Below are 17,910 nucleotides of genomic sequence, written 5' to 3' on the forward strand. Positions count from 1 at the left end.
ATACATTCACCCAGATGGAACTTCTAGCCAAAAGCAAGTTTCAGCTTGTTCACTCTCATCCAGAACAGAATTGCTTCCAGGCAGTTCAGGGTTTTCACTGCCTTCTGAGGATCAGTAGATTAATATGAGAGGAAGATCTGTGTGTCATCTGCATATTGGTGATACCATAGCCCAACTATCTGGATGACCACTGGCTCCTTTAACAAAAGAAGAACAGCCCTCCTGTCTCAAGGAGGTTGAGACCCACATTTCCTGATCCTATCTGGCAGTTTTAATTAGTGAGGAGAGGCAACAATCAAGAGCGCATGTAGTTGACCTCATATTTCTAAACAGCTGGTCCACCTTCTCAGGCTGAGCAACCTGAAAGTCATTGATAGCAACAGAACCAAATTTAACATTTTCAGTTCTGAGTTTGTCAAAATATTGGCATCTAAACTAGATGTGAAGTGGATGATTTTTATCTTCACAATATTAATGCAAGTTGGCTGACCCCTGCTCCTCTCGGTCCATATGTAACAGGCCCCATATCACCCAGAAAAACTCCATTGGCCTGATGTATATTGTGCAGATGCAACAGTGGTAGAAAAGTAAGAGATTTTTCACCACCATCATTGCTATAGAGCTTTCCACCATTTGTGCTCAATCAACCAACTCACTTCATTGCCCTCAGCTCCTCATTGTACCAAGAAGCAGCATGCATCTTGAGTTGGCTCTGTGAGTTGGATGAGTTTGTCTAGGATCTATGCTATCAATTGCCTGGCTCATCATCTCATTTCAGAGGGTAACTGAGGCATTGGCAGAACTGCTAGCCCGCCCACCAGGAAATTCCCCTGGAGATATCAGGGAACCTTCTGAATCCATAAGCTACTGGGGATGGATCATCTCAATTACAGTAATATTCCACACCGCAGAGGTCTTGAGCAACCTTAAATAGATAATGATCCTCCCAGAATAAGGGAATCAGAGCAGTCTCCCCACCCACAACTATTGCCTTCAAAAGCGATGCAAAATATCAGATCCAAAGTATGTCCTGCTGCAGGTGTGGACCATGTTATTATTTGAGATAGGTTCATGGTTTTTATGAAGGTACCAAACTGCTCCAGACAAGATGGCTTCAGTATGGATGTTAAGTCTTGAGACAGTGAGCCCTAGCATCTTCAACACATCCAAAGCCACCTCCATCAGCTCTAGTAGGGAAACTGTTGGGCACCATGGTGAACAGTATACCAACAGAATCCCTGTCTTTGCTTGAAAACCCAACACCAACTATAGACACTCAAAGCTGATCAATTGCCAGATATGGTATCTGCTAAGAAGATAGTATTGATAGACCAGAAATAGTATCTGGTAAGGAAGATAATATCTATGGACTCTGCTCAATGAGTCTGTGTGGATATTGTTCAAGGAAACCTGGAGAACACTTTTGGGAGAGGTTCATATTACTCCTCCATCTAACCAGGTCTCCGTGATGCTTGCCAGATTTGCATGCTCATTGAGAATTAAATCCTGGATGGCAGTTGTCTTAGCATTTACTGACCTGGCATTAAACAGCAGAAGCCTAAGGCTCAGTGGGTTGTTCTGAGAGCAGTCAGAATCACCTGGGTTGGAGAAAAGAGTGGGAGGCGAAATAGCAGTATTTAGTGTGCTTTACCTTATCTGGCCCATCAGGTAAGCAATTGGACAATTCCCATTGCTATATCATCCAGGCAAATACTCTTTAACTTCCTCTTTCCAATATGAAGTGTGACAGAAGCTCTGTGAATATTCCCTGTGCACCACTGCTGCTCACTCTTGCATACAAACCAAGAAACATTCATTATAGTGAGCAGCTGAAGTCCCTAAGAGAAGCAAGCCTGTACCAAAGTCTCTGTTGCTGCTTATACTGGAAGAGAGGGGGTTAAAAAGCTTGTGTCTCCCGCTCCTGTGGCTGTCAGTGGGTGGGGCCAATATTACTCGTCTTCCAAGCCTTGCTCATTGGGAGGGTGTGGTGGTGATGGGAGTCTATCAGCTTTCCTTCAATTTGCATTTTTTTTCCTTTTAGGACTTTCAGTTAAATTACGTTATCATGACTATTTGTTTCAGAGAGCCCATTGTTTAATTCATTGACTTTATTGCCATAGAAACTCCTCAGATTCTCCACCAAAGGATGAAGAGTATAAAGAATCATTGATTTACCATTCAAAGGACCATTACCCTTTGTCAGATGGAGACTGGTCTCCTTTGGACAAGTAAGTCACTTTATGTGTCACCCTTTCACACAAAGAATGGCAATATTTCTGATTAATCTTATAAATCTGTGCTGACGCAAACATTGCAAAAGGCAGGACATTTTGATTTATGTTGATTCTAGGCTCAGGTGCTGTGTATAATGAATATAATTGATAAGCTTTTTCTACTCCATTTTTCGATAATAGAAGGTTTTTAGATAGTGTAAGTACCTCCTACCACAAGTCCAGCTTCCTAATGAAGCGTGGTGAAGTGGCCACCTCAAACTGTGGATTACATAATAACATTGAAAGTTGCCATATATTGACTCGGAGCATTGGTCCATCTAGCTCGGTATTGTCTACGCAGACTGGCAGCAGCTTCTCCAAGGTTGCAGGCAGGAGTCTCTCTCAGCCCTATCTTGGAGATGCCAGAGAGGGAACTTGGAACCTTTTTCATGCAAGCATACAGGTGCTCTCCTCAGAGCAGCTCCTTCCCTTACGGGGAATATCTTACAGTTCTCACTTGTAGTCTCCCATTCAAATACAACCTGTTTAGCAAAGGGGACAATTCATGCTTGCTACTACAAGACATTGGTGGAGATGGAAGTAGGGGACATCTCATGAGTGCCCTATGCCCTCTGACCATTCCCCTCTGGCTAGTGAAACACCTAGTGAAGCTGGGCATGGGGCACCCCCACAAATTCAGGTATTTGAGATGACTACCTTGCCACATCCCATTAGTGTACCAGCGCTATGACCCAGAATTGGGGCTCTTGAGCATAAATGTTGTCACATACAAAGTAAGTTCGGGAAGGTAAGATGGTGATAGAAAATAATCATAATGGAGAGATCATTAAGCTTTCTGCCTGCATGCTCCCTCCCTCCATTCAAGTTAGGGTGACTTGAATGCATGTAGTGTTTGTGTGGCCATATTTTGTACCATGGCCTGTATTATCAGAACGCAATTGTTTAATGCTCCTATTAGTATGTAAGGCATAGGTCATTGTGGTGCTGGGTTAGTAAAGTATAGCAATATTATTATTTGAACATTTCAAGTTGGTGGTACTGCTGGAAATGTTATTGTTGTATGTGCTGTTTGGTTTTGGACTGTAATAAAGGAATTCTGATTCTAAATGATGCATAATATTGCCCTTAAAAGACTATTGGTGTAGAGTGACAAGTTGACTTTGGAGGCTGTAGTCAATACTGTTTGAATTATTGCTTCTTCAGTGTGGTCTCTGTGTTTTACACAATTGGGCTTTGCGCCTGCGCAGAGACCTCATCATAGTTATCCAAGCTGATTTCCTTCCAAAATAGGTGGTAGCTGCCTTCTGGTGATATCATAGCCTCCCTTCTTCATTCTTTATTCATCCGCCGATAGACTGACACCATTCGTGAGTTGCTCCGAGCTTTTTTTCTTTTTAAAAAAAAATCCTCTTATTCCTCTCCTTCCTACTTTCCAACCTCCTGGTTTTCTCTCCTTGCCTATTATTGTTATGTTTTTTCCATTCTCTCAGTTAGCGGTTTGATTTTCTTCACATCCCCCTCCCCTCTTCCCCAGCCACCTTATGGAGGGGTCGATGTTTTTTATCCCCAACATCCACTTATGTCCAGCAAAACAACTTTTAAACATCGTGCCCATTGCAGGGCTAAGCTCCCTTCTACGGACAAACAGAGCCTCTGCCTCTTTTGCCTTGGCGAGGCCCATAAAGTGAAAACCTACACACACTGTACCAAATTCACTAAACAGGCTAGAAAGAATGGGGCCTCTCATTTATATTCTTGGCCCTGGGAGCAAACCTTCCAATCATCTCATGCAACCTCTGCCTCTTCCACCATGCAGGCTGCTCCGACCTCAGCCTCGCTTCCCTCAGGCTCACAGCCCCTTGCTTCGGCTGCCACCAACTCATCTAACCTTGGCGCCTCCTCATGTTCCTCAGAGTCCGCGGCTCCCACTTTGCTCAATTCAGCACCGTAGTGCCGCTGCCCAAAATGTGGCCCCCACGTCCTCAGGTATGAATGCCTCGGCCGCATCCACAAAGCAGAAAAAGGAAAGGAAGAAAGAGGCGACTCAGCCACCTTCCAAACCTCTCAAGTGCCTGGCACCTTCCTCAGATGTTTCCGCCCTCCATAAACAGAAAAGAAGTGCAAACTATTGAGCCATAAGGAAGCACCTCTATCAAAACAATTGACGCCACCTTCTGACCTTCTCGAACCCAAGGTTCAGGGCCTTGAATCCAAGGGCGATCGCCTTGATACCAAGTGACCTCTCGATACTGAGCTCAGTGCAGAAAGTAATTTTGAACCCGAAAGCCAATCAGACCATGAGGCTTCCCTGGAAGAGGGACTCCAGTACATGGAGGATCTCCCAGTAGAAGATGAAGATTTACAATCAGTAGAGGCACTCTACTCCAGGCACCCGTGCCCAAGCTCATCACTAGCTTATATGGCCCTTTGATCTCAAGAAGACTCTCGCCATATCGACCTTTATTATGCCAACTGGGACAAACTCCCAGCCTATAGGTCCTACAACACCATGACCTCTTAGCCTGGGGAACTTAACCCATATGGCACCTCCCAGTTGTGTTATGGCCACACAGAACAGCCTTAAAAGCCTCCTCGGTCCCAGTGGGGCTATTGCAGATCCCACAGAAACCACTCTCGCTCTCCACAATGGGCCACTTTAGCACCTCCTTGCAGACCTCAGCCAAACCTCAAACCACGTCTTCAAAGCCACCATCATCTTCAAATCCACAGCCCTTATCGCAGGTCCATGCAGATCAGCCTACTAATACTGACACTCCTCGCAATCTGACCCAACCGCTTTAGAGTCCCAACCCACTCAAAGGACTGAAGACACCTCAGGGCACGATAATGATGAAGAGGCGGATACTAGGGGTGTGCACGGAACCGTCTGGCCCGGTTCGGTTCGAGGCTGGACTGGCCTCAAATGGAACCGGGCCAGTTCAGTCTGGCCCCCCATTGAACCCACCCGGTCTAGTCCCGGACCGGTCCGAGAAGGTGTTTTTTTTTTTTTTAAATTAAAGTAAAAGATAAGTACCTATGATGGCAATGCACTATTTGGGTGAAAGGCAGATGAAACACTGCAAAATATCCAACCCCTTCACAATACAGCTCGTTCCACGAGCTACCAACCATCCACACCTAGACAACAGAGACCAACTAGATGGAACCGCACTCAATCTCAGCGACCTCTATTCCAATACCACCAGAGTGATCGTGCCCTTCGCGCACCCCAGTTTCAACCCTATGGGAAACATCCTTCATATAATACACAGAGTACAACACCCAATAAGACCAGACAGCCTGCCACCTTCCCCAAGAAGCAGTGACTCTTAACTTCCACCACAGGTGGGGCACCCAACTGTCTCCCTACCTCTTGGCATGGGAGGCCATTACAGCGGACTCATGGGTCCTCACAGTAATAATAATTGGATACGCACTGGAATTTTCATCTATACTCCCATCCAATCAACCAGTCACTACCAAAGCCATCCCCGTCTTACTCACAGAGGTTGCTTTGTTACTCAACAAACAAGCCATAGAATTTGTCTTCAACCCTTCCCCAAAAGAGTTCCTTTACCCATACATACTTCACTGTTCCCAAACACAACGGAGGTCTCCATCCTATCAGACAACTCAACTGCTGCATCACCTACAAACACTTCTGTATGCTCACCATCATTACTATTCTCGCCCTTCTGCCAAGAGACACCTGGTTTGTCTCTCTAGACCTCAAGGATGCATATTATCATCAGTGTTCCCTCTAATTTTTATCACCAGTGAGTGGAAAGAATTTTGTTCTGGGCAGCAGTATCAAGGCAGTGTATGCACAGAAACCCCCCACCTCACCCCACGCCACACACAACACACCAGAAAATAAATAATACGCGCACACACATACCTTAGAAGGAACAGTAATTATCATGTTACTATCCATCTTCAATATCATCGCTACCTGTGTTTCAAAATTGGAAACACCTCCCACCAGTTCAGGGTACTTCCTTTTGGCCTAGCATCAGCCCTAAGGGTATATACCAAATGCATGGCACCAGTGGTGGCCTTCCTACAGAAGCAGGGCATCCAGATCTTCCCATACCTGGACTACTGGCTTTTGGTAGCAGATATCCCTCATGCAGTTCTACACACCCTCGCCACCACGACTGCTCTCTTGAACGATCTAGGCCTCCAGATCAATTATGACAAATCCAAATTGGTCCCATCAAATGCATAGAATCCCTTGGCCTCCTGTTTGATTCCACTCAGGCCAAGCTTTATCTACCAGAATGCAGAATCAAAGCACTCCTTTCATTAGCAACTTGAGTGCTCCACTGTCACCAGGCCAGAGTTGTTCAACAACTCCTGGGATACGCGCCAGAATTCTCCAAAGCTGATTCCTACATAATTTCCATCCTCACACAGATCCTCAATCTTAGTGGCTTGCCATACCCATCATGGTTCACCCATCTCTCTTCTGGTGGATGGACATCCGCAACCTCACAGTGGTTGCCCCATTTTATCCTCTATACATGTCCTCACTACAGACGTATCCGAAACCAGCTGGGGAGCCCACACCCAAGACTTCTCCATACAAAGTCTCTGGAGCAAAGAGGAATGCTCACACCACATAAATTTCCTTGAACTCTCAGCAATTTTCAAAGAGCTCAGAGACTTCTTACCCCTCCTGCATCACTCCGTAGTGACTGTTCAGACCAACAACAATATGGCGAAAGCCTACCTAAACAGGCAAGGTGGCACCGGGCCCCGTAAGCCTCCCCAACATATCGTTTGACCTCTGGTCTTGGTACATAGTCCATTCCATCACTCCTATAGAGGTATATATTCAGGGAATGTCCAGTGTTCAGGCTGATGCTCTCAGCAGAGCAGGTGTGGACTCCCACGAGTGGCACTGAAACCGAGATGTTCTACAGTCCATTTTGCTAAAGTGGTTCCACCCAGAAGGAGACCTCTTTGTGTCCCACTTGAATGCTCAGTGTCCCTGCTACTTCTCCAGGGCAGGCTACAGTCCTCACTCCCTAGGTGATGCCTTGGCCACTTCGTGGAAGAACCGGACAGTGTACATATTTCCTCCTACTCCCCTACTACCTTGAATGCTCTGCAAAATCTAGCATGACCAGGTGGAGTGCATCCTAATTGCCCGTTGGTGGCCTAGATGGCTGTGGTTCCTCTACCTCCTACACCTTGCAGCCGGCAACCATCTTCATCTATCAGTGATTCCTCACCCAGCGGTCAGATCAGCTTCTACATAAAGACCTGCACAGGCTCCACCTCACCGTGTGGAGAATATCACCCTCTTCCTGCAACCCTTGCAGCAAGTCCTCTCCACCTGCAATGATAAAATCATATCAGCATAAATGGACATGCTTCCTGAACTTCCTCGAATCACAAAATATTGACTGGAGGTTTCTTCAGAACATGTTTGTACCTATGTTCTCTCCCTGAAGGAATCTGGACTCAAGATATCTTCCCTAAGGGTCCATTTGGTGGCCATAGTAGCCCACTTGCCGTCCTCCTCTACATCCTTCTTCAAGGACCCTGTTGTCAAAAATAACCTAAAAGGCTTAGCTCATCTCTACCCAGATGCCCCCATCATGCCTCCACCCTGAGACCTCTCTCTGTTACTCACCTGTCTCATGAGTAACATGAGTAACACTCACCCTTTGAACCCATGCAGATGATCTCTCTGGACCTACTCTCCTGCAAAGTGGCATTTCTAGTAGCCATCACATCTGCAAGATGAGTGAGCGAGCTCCAGGCCTTACGGGTAGACTCCCCATACTTAGACTTCTATAAGGACAAAGTAGTGCTCCGTCCTGACATCACCTTTTTACCCAAGATCGTCTCCTCCTTTCATTGGTCTCAGCCACTTACCTTGCTGGTATTCTTTCCCAACCCTTTAGATGATGCACAGCACCATCTTCATGCACTCGACATCCGCAGGGCCCTTGCATTCTATGTTCATAGGACCGCTGCCTGCCGTTCCACTAAGTCACTTTTTGTGACCCACACAGGCCCCCAAAAGGGCAGCCGTGCTTCCTCTCAATCTAAATCCATATGGATAGTCAAGATTATTACGTTGTGCTACCAACTTGCCAAGAAGGACGTACCTCCCTCTATAAGGCCTCCTTCTTCCAGAGCAGTAGCAGCCTCCACAGCCTTCGACAGGGCTGTCCCTATAGACATCATTTGCCAAGCAGCAACCTGGGTGTCCCCTTATTCATTTATTCAACACTGTACACTTGATATTTGCTCCCAAAGAGATGCATCATTTGGTACAGCAGTCCTGCAATCGCTCTTCACTTGAACACCCACCTCCAGATAAGACACATGTACGGGTGCAGCTTGCTATGTGCCCAGTCGTGTAGAGCACAGAGACCATGTTGAAGAATGGGTTGCTTACTTGCAACTTGGGTTCTTCTAGTGGTCAGCTGTGCTCTTACATGCCCACCCAACCTCCCCTTGTTAGTTCTCTAGGTCGCCAGACTCAATGACTGAAGAAGGGAGGCGATGATGTCACCAGTAGGGGAAGGAGCTACCACCTATTTTGGAAGGAAATCAGCTTGGATAACTCCAATGAGATCCCTGCGCAGGTGCAAAGCCCAATCGTGTGAAGCGCATAGATGACCAGTAGAAGAATCCAAGTTACAGGTAAGCAACCTGACATTCTTCTATTTTATTGGGAATCATGGCCATCCACAATATATTTATATTGTTCTGTTCTTGTTTGAAGTTGAATGTGCTTGCTATTTTTATTTAAGTCTGCAAACCATGCACATTTGGGCAATAATAAATTTCTAATTATACCAGTTTTGAATATGGAGTATATCAATAAAGCAGTTATGTTGAGAATATTTAAATTTAAAACTTAATAAAGACATCTGTTTAGAATGGTTAATATTTGACTCCCTTAATGGGATTTAAGTCTGAAATCCTTTCTCCCAGTCTGAAAACTCAGCTTGGCTTTCATCCCTGTTGCTGAATAAGTGAAGCTCTGTTAAACTGTAGAAAACTCTCCTTGAAAGGAGCAGTACTACCAATGCCTCTAAACACTACAACTTTGTTTTATTTTGACAGCCCTTTTAGCCAGCCAGCTTGTCCTAAAAGTGATTCAGAACTGGAAATTAAGCCTGCAGAGAGCTTGCTTAGAGGAGAGTCTCACATGGAATGGACATGGGGAGGCTTCCCAGAATCCACCAAGGTAATGTTATTGTCAAATAAATATATTTTCTGTAAAGTTTTCATACCCTAAATATTATCAATACCCTAAATATTAAGATTGGTTCTCATTATATTGCAAAGCAGTGATGCTGAGTCTTTTTCTAATAGCAATAACATGAAGCTATCACCCTCTAGTGGTTCATTTTCTAAAAGGAGCTGTACTTTATAGCAGCACAGTATATTACGTATCCCACTGCAAGGAGCAAGCTACATGATAGAGCAAAAAGATGAGTACTGTTACAGCATTCTGTGCATCCAGAGTTTAGTGGTTGATGTTAACAAGGATGATGTCCATACATCATCCATACATATATACATTTATGATATATATGATTGTGGGCACTAGTGTTTGTTGAAGTGGGGTGCATTTCCTTACTCAGCAGAGGATTCTGTCCTTTGGCTTTTGTAGACTTTGGGTCCCAATCAATGTAGTGAAGGCTTATTGTCCAGGTTAATACTTCCTTTTCCTGTTGTGCCTTAGAAGTCTGGAATTAGCTTTTAAAATCTGGAAATTTTATTTTATTTTTATTTAAAATATTTCTATACCGCCCAAAACTTGCGACTCTGGGCGGGTTACAATTAAAGCAGCTGCCTGTATTGGTGCTTTAAGTGGCTACTACCGTATTTTGTATCTTTCAGATATGTTATGTCGATTTATGTAAATCCATTTCTATTTTGCATTTAAAATAGCCCACATGCATTTGACTTAGCTTTGCCTGTAAAATGAATCAAGACAAGCTTTAAAAACAAGCACTACCTGGAGCTAATAAGAATCGCCCTTAGACAATCAGGTGCAGACTCTCAGATTTGCCTCATATCTCTAGCGTGAGTCTGATCCTTGCGGTGGGGGGGGGATCTGTGCTCAATACACTGGTAAGTGCTTTCAGTTTGCATTGTTAGAAGCCTTTGTGAATGACTCTGCTGCTGCTATTGTATGCTAGTTCATGCCCAATTGAAGCTCACTGATTGCCACAATGAGTCAGGCCTAGCTTTTGAGTTTTCACTCCATCAAGGCTGTTCCACTCAGATTGCAGCTCACACTCTATTGAAGAAAAAAAATCATGCTACTTAGCAAACTAGTATGTCAGGGAGAGACTCGGATTTACCCCCTCATAATCAGTTTTGTCACCTTCTGTTTATCTGTTCCTGCTCCAAAGCTGAGGAATTGGTGTGAGAAGTGAAATAAGAGCCAGCACCGCGTGTTGGTTGGAGTGTTGGACTAGGACCGGGAAGTCCCGAGTTCAAATTCCCATTCAACCATGAAACTCTCTGGGTGATTCTGGGCCAGTCATGTACTGTAGCTGGGTGATTCACCCAGTCATGTAGCTGGGTGATTCTGGGCCAGTCATGTAGCTGCCTCACAGGGTTGTTGTGAGGATAAAAATAACCATGTACAGCACTCTGAGCTCCTCGGAGGAAGAGCAGGATAGAAGTGTAAAAAAAAAAAGTAGGCAAGCTAATGATTTTGAGGAGCTCTTAAGTATCCTTTTGTTTGTTTAAAACAGAAGAGAAAATGGTTTTTTCTGCAATCTATTCACAAATTTTCCTTGTTAGGTCAATATAGGCTGGTTATAGTAACTCACTGTATTGGCAGGAACTTTGCACATGTTCAGAGGTCTTGGCATTGTAAACTGGTTTTGTCAGCTGAACCCTAGGCAAACCTGGCTCAGACTGTCCCGTGGGCAGGAGGAGGCTGCAAAATGCAGCTGCAAACCCTGCAGTGATGAAGCCTTTTTCTGTGAAATGAAAATGGCCAAAAGGATTTTTTTGTTCAGCTTTTGAGGGAAGGGAGGATTAGATGCATCTTTTAACCTCAGGCTAAAAATGAAATAGCAACTATTTCTCCTTTTGACTTTACTTTTTCAGGGAAATTAAAAACAAACCCTCAAATGAGCTGTCTTTCATTCATTCTATTAAGTACTTGATATTAAAGGGTTTAACAAATGAACCAAATTATCCCCAGCTTTACAAGAGAGAAACAAGTTTCACCCTCACACAGAGCCAAGGCACTAGCTGCCTTACAGTGCTGCTCTGTAGCCTAGCTGTTGTAAATCTGTTAGCTCAGTTAACCCAACAGGATTTACAGCCCCCTTCAGCACTCCCCCGTGAGTTAACAGAAAATAGCAGTGAAGCTGCACGAAGGAAAACAAAAAGCCTCACAAAGTAAATAGTAAATGAAACAAGTCCCCCTGAACTGGATACCCCCCTCTAATGGTAACTGAATAATAACTGAAAAGAAAACAACAAAGCAAGGAATGGAAAAGAACAAAGGATACCAGAGCAAAGAATTAATGGAATAAGAGCACAGAGCATGAAAGAACAGATCAAGGGCAAATTAGAACTCGGAAATGTTGAGAACTGAGAAACATGGTCTGCGGTCAGCAAAAGTTGCTAACAGCATCTGAGCAATTCACAGACTGTTAAATATATATGGTTCAAGAGAACCAGCAGCCAATCAGGCTTCCCCGAGTCAGCACTTCTGCTTCCTCTCTTGTGATCTCCTGCGCCTGTGTGTCTCCCACTGAGCTTTCCTCTTGAGATGTCTTCTCAAGACAGGTGAAATCCCAGCCTCCTTCTCATCAGAATTCATGTCTGGCAGCTGTTCCAAATCCTCAGCTCCAGAGTCTGGTCTCCCTGCCAAATCCTGTTGCTGTGCCTCTGAGCCCTCACTAGCAGGCAAATCCTCCCGTTCCTCCTCTGACTCTTCTGAGTCAGAAGTCTGAGCCATGCCACTAGCATGCAGGGGCGGAGCGGGGGTATGAGGAGGAGATCAGGAAGCTTGTGTGTGTGTGTGTGTGCGTGCACGTGCTTTTCTCCCATCCCTGCAAAAGCCACAGTGAAAGGATGCACCTTGTAAAGCTAGAGAGAATGTGAGCCATTATCTTCAAGCATTTTTGTCCATGAAGGTTTGAACAAGCAAACTAGTAACAACTGTAAGCTTGTAAGCTTTTCTAGACTAATTTGCAAAGCTGATTAGTTGATGAGCAGTTTGCATGTGTGCCTAATATTTCCCACTGGGATTGTGGGAACAATGTTAAACAAGTTGTGGTGTCATTGCCATTACCAGAGCTCTTCAACCCAGTTTATAATGCTCATATTGATCAAACAATATTGATACAGTAATTCAGAACTGGGAAAACTAAACACTTTATTGCAATATTTTAATGGACTATAAGCATACAACTTAATATTTAGATTGGGATAGAGAACTGGTTAGAGCTGTATTCAATAATAAGAATAAGAATAAGAATAAATTAATAATATAATAAAAGTTTGCGTTTATCATTGTCAAAGACAGAATTCTAGATTACATTGCTTATGACTCTGTCTAGGTCAGACTGTTCATAGGTTATTAAAGCTGAATCGTGAGAATAATTAATTGAAATCACAGCAGTTTTATTTAAAAGGTATTTGTGTTTTCAGATAAGCAAGAAGGAAAAATTGGAACATCCTAGAACTGCCACCATCACCCCATCAGAAAAGACTCATTTTAGGGTCATACCTAGTGCTGATGTGGTCGAAGATGATATTTTGGTGAATGATTCTGTGTGTACAGTACTAAAACCTGAACCAAGAACTCACCCTCTCCTTAAGGAGCTAGATATTAAAGAGAGACTTGCTTCTGCAGCAATGGAACAAGATTTGGAAATTCTTCAGGGTTCATTTGCATCAGATTCTGATACTCTTCCCAGCCCACTGGCAGATTCTCCAACAGAAACTAAACCACTGGCAAAACTGGACTCTCCATCAAAGAAGAAAGGTAATCTTTTAGCAGTTTTTCAAGAGCTTAATATATTTGCTAAAACTGCTTTCAATCACTCATTTAGAACTACATAAATAGCAAAGATTTGCTAGCATGGATATTTCGTTTTATGCACTTTCGCACATGTGGCTTAAATTAGTTTTATACATTTTCCCCATCTATCTTGTAGACAATAAAAGTTACATTAGGTAAAATGTGTATTCAAATGCAAAATGAATCTCTTCTACTTTGTCTTGCATTAATATAAGACTTTTAAATTGTATTGTATTGTATTTTGTATTTTCTTCCCTCTGCTTTTTTTGGGGGAGGGGGTCTGTTATGATTTAATCTGTTTTACGTTTTTATCTCATGTATTTATCTTTTGTTGTAAGCCACCCAGAGAACAGTTTGTTATGGGGCAGCTAACAAAGTTGATGATAATGATAATGATAATAATAATGATGATGATGATGATGTTTAAATAACATGAGAGAAGCTCAAGGGCACTGAGTGCAACTTGTAAAAATGGCCTTACAGAAGCTAGAATATGTATCATTCTAGTTCATTACTGCATGGAGACACTACCATGGAGGGTTTTATATAAAGTGTTTCCTACTGCATTTTTAATGTAAGATAATATATTCAATATATTACCATGGAGGGTTTTATATAAAGTGTTTCCTACTGCATTTTTAATGTAAGATAATATATTCACCCATTGATTTAAATGGACACTTTTTTTAGGGATACATAAGAGAAGCCAGCACCAAGGGCCTGATGACATATACTTGGATGACTTGAAAGCTTTGGAACCTGAAGTTGCTGCTCTTTATTTTCCCAAAAGGTACTTTAAATCTGACAGGTCACACTGAGTATTTCACAGTAAAAACATTCAGTAATCTCTCTAAAGCAGTTTCCAGATGCTTAACTTCTGGCTGTACACTGTCAACTGATAATAAACTGTGCAGGCCAAGAATGGCTTACAAAAGTACAGTATACGCATAATGGAAAAATGTGATAAATTTATCTGTCTTGGATAAAGCCCCTGGTGGCGCAGTGGTAAAACTGCCGCCCTGTAACCAGAAGGTTACAAGTTCGATCCTGACCAGGGGCTCAAGGTTGACTCAGCCTTCCATCCTTCCGAGGTCGGTAAAATGAGTACCCAGAATGTTGGGGGCAATATGCTCAATCATTGTAAACCGCTTAGAGAGCTCCGGCTATAGAGCGGTATATAAATGTAAGTGCTATTGCTAAGTGCTATTGCTATAATTAAAATTTAAGGTCATCTCATGAAATGTATTGGTTGGTAGTTGACTCAGGGCAAATGGAAGATAACAATCTAGCTTTTGTTTTTGCTTTAAAAAACAAACAAACCCTTCAATTTAAAAGAAGAGTTAAGATTCTATAAACTCACTCATAGAAATTTGTAAGTTAAGTCCCAGTTAAGCAGGGAACGGATTCCACATTTACTGCAGAGTCTATTGTGGAGGTGTCCAGCAACTCCTGTCATGGAGTTAGATTGGATCATTTTCAGTTTGTGACTCCTGAGGAAGTGGACAAATTGCTTCGGATTGTACATCCTACAACCTGATCTCTTGACGCTTGCCCAACTTGGCTTATCTCATCTGGTAATCATGTGATCAGAGAGGGTCTGGTAAATATTATCAGTGCTTCTCTGAGGGAGGACAGGATACCTCCCTGTCTTAAGGAGTCTATCATTAGACCACTTTTGCAGAAAACTACACTGGAACCCTCAGAGTTAGCTAATTACAGACCTGTTTCTAATCTTTCATGGTTGGGCAAGGTGGTTGAGCGGGTGCTGGCCTCTCATCTCCAGGCTGTTTTGGTTGGTGCAGAATATCTAGACCCATTTCAAACTGGCTTTCATGTAGGCTATGGGGTTGAGACTGCCTTGGCAGGCCTGATGGATGATCTCCAACTGGCTATCGACAGAGGGAGTCCTGGCTATCAAGGACTCTGCTGATCCTTTTGGATCTCTCTGTGGATTTCGATACCATTGTCAGTTATGTCCATTTCTAGAGGCGAATGGCCTTAAACAGTAGTACATGTGCTGGTAACCTCCAGGCTTGACTACTGTAATCCGTTCTACATGGGGCTGCCTTTGTTCGTAGTCCGGAAACTGCAATTGGTACAGAATGCAGCAGCCAGCTTGGTCTCTGGGACAATACAAAGGGACCATATAACACCAGATTTGAAAGAACTGCACTGGCTGCCAATATATTTCCGGGTGAAATACAAAGTGCGGGTTCTTACCTATAAAGCCCTTAATGGCTTAGGTCCTGGCTATTTAAGAGAGCGCCTCCTTTGTCATAAACCCTGCCCCTGCCCCTGATGTTCTGGAGAGGTCCGGTTACAGATGCCACCGACTCGTTTGGTGGGGACCCATGGCTTTCTCTGTGGCTGCCCCTAGGCTTTAGAATATGCTTCCTACTGAAATAAGAGCATCTCCTTCTCTGTTTGTTTTCAGGAAGAACCTCAAGACTCTCCTGTTTTCACAGGCTTTTAATTAGAATTAATTGAAATCATTTTAAAACTTGTTTTAATATCTATTTTATTTTTATTATGTATTTTAATTTGTAATTTGTAATATTTTAAATTTTGTACACCGCCTAGAGATGTACATATCAGGTGCTACAGAAATATGATAAATAAATATATCATACCATCTCAAGTTCATAATGTTTGTCTTACAGTAGTTGACAAACCATAACAATACAGCTGCTTCTGTGGCTCTTTAATTTCTCCCTACAAAGTGCAACTAATGTATAGGATCTATTGCCATAGGGTGTAGTGATGACTGCCAACTTGGGTTTCCCCCCTGTGCTGGAGTTCATCATTGTGGGTGAAGCAGGGAGCATGCTCAGAAGACAGGATTGATATTATTGTAGTTTCAACTTCCTGTCGCCAGGAGGAGCCTAGACCCCAGTTCCAGTCCTGTCTTTGCTATGAACTCAGCAGAAAGAGAGAGCTTTCACTTCTTTAAACACTCAGGCTAGCTTTTTCTTTTCCTTCCCTGCCCGCATCTACTTAAATTTGTGCAAAAGTGAGTAAGGAGTGATCTAGGTTCCCTTTTTCCTTGGTTTTTATCCCCGAATTGATATTTTATCAATTCCAATTCGGCTTTTTAGCGACTTTTCTTTTTCTTTTTCTTTTTCTTTCAGTTTTCCCTCTCCATTCATGGAGAGGGCTCAGGCAGAAGAACTTCTGGGGGGATTCCCTTTCAAAGGATCCACCTATATGCCCAAACAAACCCTTGCCAGCCTGTTTGGGCAAAATCTCTTTCCCCTGCTATTCCCGACTCAGCTGCTGGCGGAAAGTCATGGAGCGGCTTCACGAAAAGCTGCCCAAAGATCTAAGCATTTAAAAGAGGATGCTTTGCCTCCCCAAAAGAAAAAGAAACATTTTCCCTCCACCCACTGGCTTAGTGAACACCTGATTATTAAAGACATCTGCAGACAAATGGAACTGTGCCCTAAGGGAGCCTCAGCACAAACAAACAAGAAAGGGGCAGACAATCAGTGTCCTACGGGCTTTTCCATGGTGTCTATGAGCAGCAACTCTGGTGCAATTGATGTGGAGGGGGAACCGGCTGTCCTGCGCTGTCCCCCCACACCGGGTATAAATACCCACAACAAAAATGGCTTGCCACCTATACCATCTGGCCAACTCAATCCACCTCAGCCAGCGGATGCTCAAAATCAAGTACCCCTGCTCCACAGAGACCATCGGACGCCCAGGTTCCCATGAGTAACCCCACAATTCCAAGTGCAGGGCCATCCTTTATCATTCCACCTGATGTAGCCAACTGGCTCAGACAGCTTGTGGAGGAGGTTGGTTCAGAACTACGCAGTGCCTTGAATATTACCCCTGCATTGCCACCTAAAGGCATGGGAGCCCCAACTGCCTCCAAATACCTAAGCTCCCTAGGAGACATTTATCTTTGTCCTATCCTGATTCTAGCCCAAGGACAGATGCCATCCCACCATGTGAACATGGCTGTTTTATTCTGCTGAAATTGGGGGCCTAATGTAAATGAAAAACCCATCACTACTCCTCTTCCGCTTCCTCTCCACCCAAACACCTTCGTCCTACCTGCTCTGATCCTGGGCCTCCGGCCTTACCTCCTCCTAACCCAACACCACCACCAACCCTTCCCCCGTCACCCTCAACCCAAAGACCAACCACTGGTTCACCCAGACTCTGAACCAGAGTCCCACCCTGACTCACACTCACATCCAGGGTCAAAGTACAAGGAGAACTCTCAGAGTAAGAAGTTACTCAGCCACCTACTCTCTCTGCTTGAGTTTTTTCTTCCTCTGACTTTGAAGTCCTGTTAGCTAATGTGAAAAGATTCATCAATGATGTAGCCCCAGCAGAGGCAGTCTAAGATACTACAAATCTGGATCAAAACGTGCTCATAGCCATCGATTCTTCATCACCTTCTATGCCTTTCCCCACCACCTTCCAAAAAGTCATGCTAGAGGAATGGCAGCAACCGGCTTCATCCAGGCCAGTAGGCAGCTACCCCAGAAAACACTATTCCCTCCCCCAGGATGTGTATTCCCTCCTAGCAGTACCCTGCATCGACCCACCAGTAGCCCAGATGGTGTCAGGGGTGATTCTAAACACTGACCAGTTACGCTCTCCAGAGGATAGGAAGTGTGACACTTATCTTTAAAA

At 43.8% G+C, this 17,910-nt stretch overlaps 1 protein-coding gene across 2 annotated transcripts in view; it reads left to right on the forward strand.

Annotated features, from left to right (window-relative positions):
- The window catches only part of LPIN2 (lipin 2), a 76,490-nt gene that overhangs the window by 27,949 nt on the left and 30,631 nt on the right, over positions 1 to 17,910 (forward strand). For both annotated transcript variants that reach the window (XM_053243339.1, XM_053243338.1), the window contains exons 5-8: positions 2,121 to 2,228; positions 9,324 to 9,447; positions 12,891 to 13,227; positions 13,954 to 14,053. In XM_053243339.1, the coding sequence (XP_053099314.1) occupies positions 2,121 to 2,228; positions 9,324 to 9,447; positions 12,891 to 13,227; positions 13,954 to 14,053 (669 nt within the window). The remainder of the gene's footprint in view (positions 1 to 2,120; positions 2,229 to 9,323; positions 9,448 to 12,890; positions 13,228 to 13,953; positions 14,054 to 17,910) is intronic.

Source organism: Hemicordylus capensis, chromosome 4, assembly GCF_027244095.1.
Source record: "Hemicordylus capensis ecotype Gifberg chromosome 4, rHemCap1.1.pri, whole genome shotgun sequence".
NCBI lineage: Eukaryota > Metazoa > Chordata > Lepidosauria > Squamata > Cordylidae > Hemicordylus > Hemicordylus capensis.